Below are 9,820 nucleotides of genomic sequence, written 5' to 3'. Positions count from 1 at the left end.
CGTGTGTGAATGAAAAACTAAGTCGTGCGTGTACATGAAGTGGATAAAAAAATAAACTAGAGACGTGCAAGACCATGCATGCCGTGGATGAGAGGAAGACTTACGGGTGAAAAAGAAAATAGACGGAAAAATAAAACGTCCGGGAAAGTTAACGTGTGAAAAGAAATAAAAAAAATAAAAAAATTTGAACTTGAGTGGGTCCAGGTGTTACAACAACCCCCTTGTCACCCATGGATAACCCTCAGACAAAGCCAAGAATTTTCATTCAACCCATTAGGTGCTGGAGCAGACTAGGACATGGAGACCCTTGTGAAGAACTTTTTATTTTTTATAAGTCTTGTGAAGAACTAGTTATAATCGCCAACTAGATGAAGAACTGGAGGAATACCGCCTCAAAATAAGTCAAAACTTGTGAAGGTGACAAATCCAGTTGCCTTGTCGATCAACCAAGTTATCATTTTATAAAATTTTCTGGTAGTCCAAATAATTATTTCATTTTTTTGATAAGTAAAGAGCTCAACAGTGAATTGCTGGCATCGAAACCAAAAATTAGTTCAAAATTACCCCAGAAATAGTTGCACAATGGGATTGTTTGTAATGTTTCCCATATATAGGCCATTCGATAACAAAGATGACACAAAAGGACCATACGATTTGGAGAATCAAAGTACTGATAAATCAGCTATTTATGAACTTGATTCTTGAGGTATAATCTTAAAATCTCAATTTGACGCAAGAAGGTAAAAAATGTACAGCACAATCTATACTGCAGCAGTCAAGAAATGATATATATGTGTGCAGCTGTGTTAACTTACTGCAGCTTGCAATACTCGAGCCAACCAGCTCGGTCAGCTGCAAAGGAAGCACGGATTTGCTATCCAATTAGCAAGAATCAAATCATCCAACCACAGGACTTCTTAATACCTCTACACTACACTGATACATACTGGAAACTCATTCTTCACTTCTTACATGATTGACTTGGAAGAAATATCAAAAAGCCCAAGAGAAAACTATAGCAAATGGGACATCTGTTTCAGAAAATTGTCCTATTTAAATCAGATATTTGAAACCTCCTATAAAAAAAGTCATGAAATTTATTATTATTTGAAACCAATAACAGCAAAGAATATGCATATTGGTAACTACAGAACATCATTCAAGCACTTCAAAGTGCAGCTTGATTAAATCATTAATCAAAAGTCCTCATTGGGGGAAAAAAGAAAAACTGTAACGATCATAAAGCTGAATGATGTTCTACACCCAAACCCTCCCCTTAACCTTGGCTAACTTTCTCATCACACATGCAAAGAATGGAATACCTTCAAAGGTACAGTAAAATAGCTTATGTTGCAGTGGTGCAGCAGACTGCTTCTCTTCATTGTCATTAAGATCGAGAGCTTCCAGCAATTTTGGCCAGGATTCTGGGAACTCTCTTGGCAGGTCAAACTCCTATAATTTTGCTTGACTACGATAAAAGTCCTCCACAGCTGACTCTGCTAGAATAATAGGATTGTCAGGGCACCATATAATCAGATTAAAACGATATGTACAAAATTCAAAAGGTGGCATATTTGAAAACAATATAGAGATGCAATTTACTTTCATCAAAACCATTTGAATGACACAGACACCAACCTCATGAAAGGGACAAGATTAGACAGAACTCTTTGCATTGACAAATGTCTTGCAAATGCTGCCTCAATAAAGAACAAAGAAAAAGAATCAAACAATATCTACCTGTTCTTTTACTACGGCTTCAGTATCATCTGACCAAGAATGAGATTCAACATACAATGTGGCTGGGGAATAAGTGGAGCCAGCTAATACCAGGATTCCAATTTCCACCCTTGATTGAAATTTCCCAAACTCACTGCAAATTCTTCTTTGAGGACATTTCTTAGGCAATACATCTTCCTGGAGCTTTAGATTGACAACCAAGTCAATGCCAATAGCCAGTTCCAATATTTCCTGAGAACACAAACAATCAAGCCAAATCTGAGCACATATCATAAAGGGCATGAGTATTAGAGAGAATATGATATTTTCTTACTACTAGACAGAGAGAGAAAGTGACATTAATGTAATACTGGTTGGTCACCGAATTTGGGTTGGAGAAAAACATTAGAGAAAGATATTATCTGCCCAAAAGAGAACAAAAGTAGTCCTTGGTGACTGGTGTATTTAACGATTGGGAAAATTAGATTAAGAGTACTATTATCTGGGAAATAAACATTGTTAGAAGGAAAAAGAAATTGAAACCCAGGCCTACTAACCCTTGGGTTTTGGAAGGGTATCTCTGACATGGGGATGTTCCTTGATTGGTATTAGATGAGTTGCAGCAAAAATAGAAACATCTAGGCTTCGTAGTAGCAAGCAAAATTCTGTTGTCCCATACTACCACAACACCTTTTTCTTCTCTTTCGATTGAAATACAAGAAGATGATCAGGGTCATAATCTTCGCAGTTTAAAAAATCCATTCCTTTTTACTTCTTTGAATAAAACTTAATATTTAATAGATTGTAAGGCATAACAATCTCTCTTGACCACGAGGAAATTGCTCACAGCTTGATTTATTGTTAGAGGAAAACCATCAAGAATAGATCATGATTCAGCTTACGATAAGTATTTTTATTTTTATTTTTTTATTATTTTCTTTTAAGTATTTTTTTAACAACTCTAATAATTAAGAAAAAATTAAAAAAATATACAACTTCAATAATAGTCACTTCTTTAATCATTAAATAAAAAAAAAAAATATATAATAAAAAATAAAAAGAGTAGTAAATGGGTAGTAGGAGGGTAGTAAGTCTATCATTACCCTTAAATAATAACCTTTTTAAGTTTTCCTTGAAAATTCAAAGAAGAATCAATTGATTTTTGATACTATATAAAAATAAAACAGTTCAGAGTCACTATAAAAGAGAAAGGAAGAAATACAAAACCCCTACTTCATATACCAGTGAAAGGTTTCATCTATCTACAATGGGGAGGAAAAAGAAAACTTCTCTTTATAGAAAATTTGGGTGGCTATTATGGTCAAAATTTTCCTGTGGACGTTTTTTTTTTTGGGTAATTTACAGCGTATCAATCTTTTTTTTTTTTTCCTTTATAGTAAAAGTTACACTGTAGTGAAGAGATAAAAAAAAAAAAAAAAAGGGGAGATTTTGGTTGTACATAGACGGCATGCAATGGCATAAGTTGGTTTTTAAAATTTTTGAGTTGGTTTTCAAAATTTTTTGAGTTTGAAACCAATCTTTAAAACAATGCTTGAACTTTTTGCTCACCATATCAATTTCAATTGACCAGCCCTCTCAAAACCCAGAAAACGAGAAAAACAGTTTTACAAAAATAACTAATTTAGAACCAAACAAACAGAGTCTAATTAACACAAAAACAGTAAAACATAAACAACACTAATAATTCATGGCAAGCCTGACAGCTCATAGTTCAAATAGAGTGATTCTTAGCTACTTGTCACAAATCAAACATTAAATCATCACAAATATCGAATAGAAACAATTAGCTCACTTCTAAAGCTAGCCTGTGTGAAAAATAATATGAATCCAAAGTAATATGAGCTCCAACGAACAGATCAAGGACTAGACAGAAAAACCAGTTGAGAGAGGGGGCCAGTGGAGATGAGATCGTCGTTAGCGACGCGGGGTACACCGAGAATGTTAGATAGGCGGCTGGTGAAGGTTCCCCCATTCCCAGGCCGAGGAGCCCAGTAATACCCACTGGAAATTTCTATCCTTGAGACCATTGCGGCGGATTAGATTATGGTCAGGCTTCTGCAGGGACAAGAGTGGCAAAAGGAGGATTGGCATCCGATACAATGGCCGGTGATGAAAGCATGCCCTCAAAGAGGGTAACGGCCACCGTTAGAGGGGGAGGGGAGAAAGAAGAAATCGAATTTGGGTCAAATTCTAGGAGTGACGTGCAGTTTATTGGAACGCAACGAAACATCATGCAGATTTAATTGCCAAAGCATAACCACGCGATTTCTAATATTGAAGCATTTTGACCAACCAGAGTGTTGCCACGTGTAACTCCATTTCCCACAATTACGACAAACGGTCACGAAGCCGCCCAGTAATCTCTACTCCAACTAGAGTCCTTGGGCGGAGTTTCTACTTATGCATCGAGCATCCATCCATCGCGACTTCTCTGTCTACCACAATTTCGACCAACAATCTCTATTCCAAATATTTTATTATTATTTTACTTCAAATATGTATAAATCAATGTGAGAGTTTTGCTTGAATGACAAAATAGATATCTAAAAGAGGTGATTTTATATATCTATATGCATAAACCAATATGAATGCTCTTAACAACAAAACTAGCTACTAGCTACTCGGATAAGATTGTTGAGGAGCATAAAATAGATAAAAGCGTCGATACTAATTAAAAATTGCTAGAAATGTGAATATGAAAAACTCTTATTTTACATCACTGCTAGCTTCAAGTCAATTGAATAGATGTCCCCAAGGGAGTGCAATACATAGTTAGCTTTAGGATGAGTTCCTATAGCCTATAGAAGACTTAATTACCTACCACCAAGGGTGGTGGCTTAATAGTTCTTGGGTTACGCTTAAGTGGTTTGACATGTACTAGATCTTGAGCTCAAATTTGAATAATAATTAACCTTAGACTATTAGTATTTGCTATCTAAGGTTTCATGGAATTTCCTAGGAGCGCTAGGGTCCAAGTAGTGGTTTAAACTCGACTTGAAGGAGTGTCTGAGGCTTCTCTCCATCTAGGCCACTCATGTCCAGTTCCTAGCAGGTAGGGTGCTACTATGTTCACATCTAGGTAAGGAAGCCACTTCTGGTCCCCCTCGTACCCTTACAGGTAGTAAAAAGAAAAGACTTAATAACTTATTGGCATCTTCCCCCTTAATTTTTGTAGGTTTAAAACGATGAGTGAGAAGTGCTTATGTCAATATAGTACTGATATATATGATATGTTGAAAAGACATAATGGACGCATCAGATGTGGCTTTGGTTGTAATTGGACTTGGTAGTTTTGATCAGGTATGTACTGATGATTAATTGAACTATTGATACTTGCTTCAATAAGACTTAATAGATAAATTAAGTATACAATAATTAGGTGCTCGTGTATTTGTTGGGTGTCAATATGCCATCCTTGGAATAAGAGCGTTTGTAAATATGTATGGAAGTTTCATGAGGAAACCAATGACAGTTTTCATATGTTTTTAAGGGTAAATATGTGACTAACAATGCTATGCTTCAATGAAATCATTTCTCACCCTTTGTCCCAATTTTCTTATCAAGGAAATAACATAAATTTTTGAAGTAACTAGTAGCAGTAATTTTATGCAGTCAAGAGCACTTATTGTTGAGGAAGATACTCTCCTCATTTTAGCTTGGCTCAATATTAGTATAGATTCTATACGGGGGGGGCTGACCAAATCTTCATACAATTGTTGAGTAGAATTTATGATTATTACTTCGCCTATAAAAAACCTAATGGTCAAGAATGATCTGTACCCTCTTTGACTAATAGGTGGTCAATTATTAAAAAATATGTCAATAAATTTTGTGGTTCCATGGCCCATGTTGAAGGAATGCTTCCAAGCTAGGGAAAGAGAAGATAATGAATTTAGTGACTCCTTAAGAGAAATGACGCATGATAGAAAGATTCATATGTTGGAGAGAAAAGAATCAATAATGAGGTTAAACAATCACAATTCTGAGTTACTTGCTGTTAAGAAGAGAAAGGTTGAAATCGAAATTAAGTCTCAAGAAGAAAGATATATAATATTAGCTCAAAAGAAGAGGAAAACTGATATAGAAATTATGAAATTGGATATTGGTTCCATGAATTCTGTGCAGCAAGAGTATTTTCATAATCTTCAAATGGAAATAATTGAGGAACAAATGAATAAGGCAATATCTCGTACATAGTTGTATGCTTTGTTTTGTTCAGTTTTTTAGATTTTTTTTTACTGTAGTGACATGTTTTGGGTATTGTTGTATTGCTGGTTGCTATAAAATATAAATAATTTTTTGTACCTCTATATGGAACTGTATTTTGTTGGTGGTTGGTGGGTACCAATTGATTGGGTGAATTTTGTGGTTGGTGGGGTTTGCTTTTTCTTACTGCTTGCTAGTGGTGGAGCCGCTGGAGGAGTTGTTGGTGGTTACTGGTTTTTGTTGCTACTTGCTAGTGGTGGAGCCGTTGGAGGACCTAGTGCCAAGTTTTTGTTGCTGCTTGCTGGTGGTGGAGTTGCTGGAGGATTTGTTGGTGGTTGCTAGATATTGTTGTTGCTTTACTCCTTGGTGGCCTCATTTTTAAGCCAAAGGTCATTGGTAGCTGCTTTGGTGTATTCTAGACTATTTTCATTCTCTTCTGCTGCTGGAAATTTGTATTGTAATGATCTTGGAGAAAATTGTATTGTAATGAATTTGTATCAAAATCAAATTTTTGGAACTTGTATCAAGTTGATTTTGATACATGGAATTTGTATTAAGTTGACATTACAAACTTTTTTTGAGCACAGAATTATGAAGTTGATATTAGTCACATGTAAGTTTTGAGTACATGTTAATATGTGCTATTTATGAGCACATGGGATTCATTTTTTGTGTATATAAATTTGATGTATTTTATTATATATGAAATTGCTAAATTTGGATGTATGAAATTGTATTAATACATGTACTGGGTGCTAATACATGTACAGGTTCTGAGTAAAGCTTAATACAAGTACTTGGTGCTAATGGAATTTCTTTGGGTGCTAATTGCATTTATTAAAACAATACATGTATTAACCCAATACGTGCTAATTGCAAACTCTATAAGAAAAAAAAAGTAGGCAAAAAATTAATAATAAAAAAATAATAATATTTTATTATTATTTTACTTCAAATATGCATAAGTCAATGTGTGAGTTTTGCTTGAATGGCAAAGTAGATCTCTAAAAGAGGTGCTTTTGTATATGCATATGCATAAATCAATGTGAATGCTCTTAACAACAAAACTAGCTTCTAGCTACTAGGATAGGATTGTTTAGGAGCATAAAATAGATGAAAACGTCGATACTAATTAAAAATTGTTGGACCTGTGAAGATGAAAAACTTTTATTTTACTTCACTACCAACTTCAAGTCAATTGAATGTATGTCTCCAATGGAGGGCAATACATAATGGCTTTAGGATGAGTTCATGTAGCCTATAGAAGACTTAATTACCTATCAATAGTTCTTGGGTTATGCTTAAGTAGTTTGACGACATGTACTAGATCCTAAGCTCGAATCCGAATATGGATTAACCTTAGACTATTAGTATTAGCTATCTAAGGTTTCATTGAATTCCCTAGGAGGACTAGGGTCCAAGTTGTGGTTTAAACTCGACTTGAAGGAGTGTTTGAGGCTTCTCTCCATCTAGGCCACTCATGTCCGGTTCCTAGCTGGTAGGGTGCTACTATGTTCACATCTAAGTAAGGAAGCCACTTTTGGTCCCCCTCGTACCCTTACAGGTAGTAAAAAGAAAAGATTTAATAACTTTTTGGCATCTTCCCCCTTAATTTTTGTAGGTTTAAAACGATGAGTGAGAAGTGCTTATGTCAATATAATACTGATATATATGATATGTTGAAAAGATATAATGGACGCATCAGATGTGGCTTTGGTTGTAATTGGACCTAGTAGTATTGATCAGGTATGTACTGATGATTAATTGAATTGTTGATACTTGCTTCAGTAAGACTTAGTAGATGAATTAAGTATACAATAATTAGGTGCTCATGTATTTGTTGGGTGTCAATATGCCATCCTTGGAATAAGGGTGATTGTAAATATGTATGGAAGTTTCATGAGTAAACCAATGGCAGTTTTCATATGTTCTTTTAGGGTAAATATGTGACTAACAATGCTATGCTTCAATGAACTCATTTCTCACCCTTTGTCCCAATTTTCTTATCAAGGAAATAACATAAATTTTTGAAGTAACTAGTAGCAGTAATTTTATGCAGTCAAGAGCACTTACTGTTGAGGAAGATACTCTCCTCATTTTAGTTTGGCTCAACATTAGTATAGATTCTATACGGGGAGCTAACCAAACCTCCACACAATTGTTGAGTAGAATTTATGATTATTACTCCGCCTATAAAAAAACCTAACGGTCAAGAATGATCTGTACCCTCATTGACCAATCGGTGGCCAATTATTCAAAAATATGTCAATAAATTTTGTGGTGCCATAACCCATGTTGAAGGAATGCTTCGTGTCCTGCAATGTTCCTCCAAGAATTTCAAGAATTCCTCCAAGAATTCTAAAGATGTTTCAAGACTTCGAAAACTTATTGAAAGATTAATTGATCTTTCAAGTTTGTGCATTGGTTGCTATGGCGACTGGAGCTTCGGCCGCCACAACCAGGACGATGGCAGAGATTGTATCATCACGACCTTTACCAATGCTAGAGGTAGAGGTCCCCATGCGTGAAGCAAAGCTGATCGAGGGAGAGTTGTGTTTTGTTTTCAACAAAAATGAGATTGCACAAACGGCGGCTCCATTTCGCTACTCAGTGGTGTTAACATTTCAATGACGTCGACCTTCTCTGGATACTATTCGCGGATATATTAAGAACCGTTGGGGAGTGTCTTCAATGCCGGTTGTTGGTGCGATGAGGAGGATTCGAAATGTTCTGGTGCGATTAACGAATGAAGCGGATTTTGTTACTGCTATTAGGGGTGTAAACTCAAACCGGAAAACTGGAAAACCGGTCCGAACCGGACCGGGCCGGACCGATTTTACCGATTTTGAACCGGTCCGGTCTGGAACTGGTTTTTAAAATGTAAAAACCGGCCAGTTCCGGTTTTGAAATTTTTTGGACCGGACCGAACCGAACCGGACCGGTTGATTAAAAAAAATAAAAAATAATATTTTTATATATAAATTTTATACAAAATATTTTAAATATATATTAAATATTAATATAAATAAGTTTTATATATAATGTATAATTATAAATTTATACATTAAATATTAATTTATAATTTCATATTATAATTTATAAATTATTACATTAAATGTTAATACTAATATATAAGTTTATAAATGATACTAATAGTCTAATATAGACTATAGATTATAGTTATACTTATAATTAATACTAAAAGTTTTTACTAAAAGATTATAACTAATACTAATACTTATAATTAATACTAAAAGTTTTTTTTTTATAAACAAATTTTTAATGAGAAATTGTGAAATTTACATTTTAAAAAAAGCGGAAAACCGGACCGGAAACCGGGAGTATCGGTTTAGGAGAGTAACCGGTGCGTAATCGGTTTTGGAAAATACAAAACAGGTACATACCGGTTCGGTCTTAGATTTTATCCAAAACCAGATTGGACCGGACCGTTTACACCCGTAACTGCTATGTCTAAGGAAGTGATGGACATTGCAAACGTTCCGTACAAAATTTTCCATTGGACACCTTCATTTAATGAGTATGAGGAATCACCATTAGCACTGGTATGGATTTTCTTACCAGGGCTCCAGCCTCATTTCTTTCATGAATCTACGTTGAAGATCTTTGCAGGCCCTTACGGTAGATATTTGAAAAGAGACAATGCAACGGCTTGCGTATCACGGCCAGAGGGAGCAAGAATGTGTGTGGAGATGGATATTTCTAAAGAGCATAGGCATTATTTCTGGATTGGTCTTCCAAATAAATTGGGAAGCCATTTTCAAGAAGTGATATCTGAAACACTTCCAGCATATTGCTCAACATGTCATCAACAAGGGCATTCAAATAGCACGTGTAGTAGGGAAAGATTACATGC

The 9,820-nt window shown here is 35.2% G+C and overlaps 1 protein-coding gene across 1 annotated transcript; it reads right to left on the bottom strand.

The window, feature by feature from the left end:
- Positions 1-596: 596 nt before the first annotated feature.
- Positions 597-3,927, bottom strand: LOC108997592 (adenylate kinase-like). The gene is made up of 4 exons (XM_018973941.2): positions 3,618-3,927; positions 1,741-1,971; positions 1,323-1,499; positions 597-852 (listed from the first exon to the last, which is right to left on the bottom strand). The coding sequence occupies exons 1-4, from the start codon at positions 3,765-3,767 to the stop codon at positions 715-717; spliced, it is 696 nt and encodes a 231-aa protein (XP_018829486.1). The 5' UTR covers positions 3,768-3,927; the 3' UTR covers positions 597-714.
- Positions 3,928-9,820: the final 5,893 nt, after the last annotated feature.

Source organism: Juglans regia, chromosome 3, assembly GCF_001411555.2.
Source record: "Juglans regia cultivar Chandler chromosome 3, Walnut 2.0, whole genome shotgun sequence".
Taxonomy (NCBI): domain Eukaryota; kingdom Viridiplantae; phylum Streptophyta; class Magnoliopsida; order Fagales; family Juglandaceae; genus Juglans; species Juglans regia.
The sequence above is the reverse complement of the archived record's forward strand: the minus strand, read 5'-3'. Positions and strand labels throughout refer to the sequence as shown.

Bases quoted from the DNA above. Each gene is read 5' to 3' on its own strand.
- LOC108997592 (XM_018973941.2), bottom strand. From the start codon at position 3,767: ATGGTCTCAAGGATAGAAATTTCCAGTGGGTATTACTGGGCTCCTCGG. The intron at 1,972-3,617 runs GTTTTTCTGTCT...TTGTGTTCTCAG, and splicing joins CTGGCCCCCTCTCTCAACTG to GAAATATTGGAACTGGCTAT. The intron at 1,500-1,740 runs GTAGATATTGTT...CTATTATTCTAG, and splicing joins AAGCCGTAGTAAAAGAACAG to CAGAGTCAGCTGTGGAGGAC.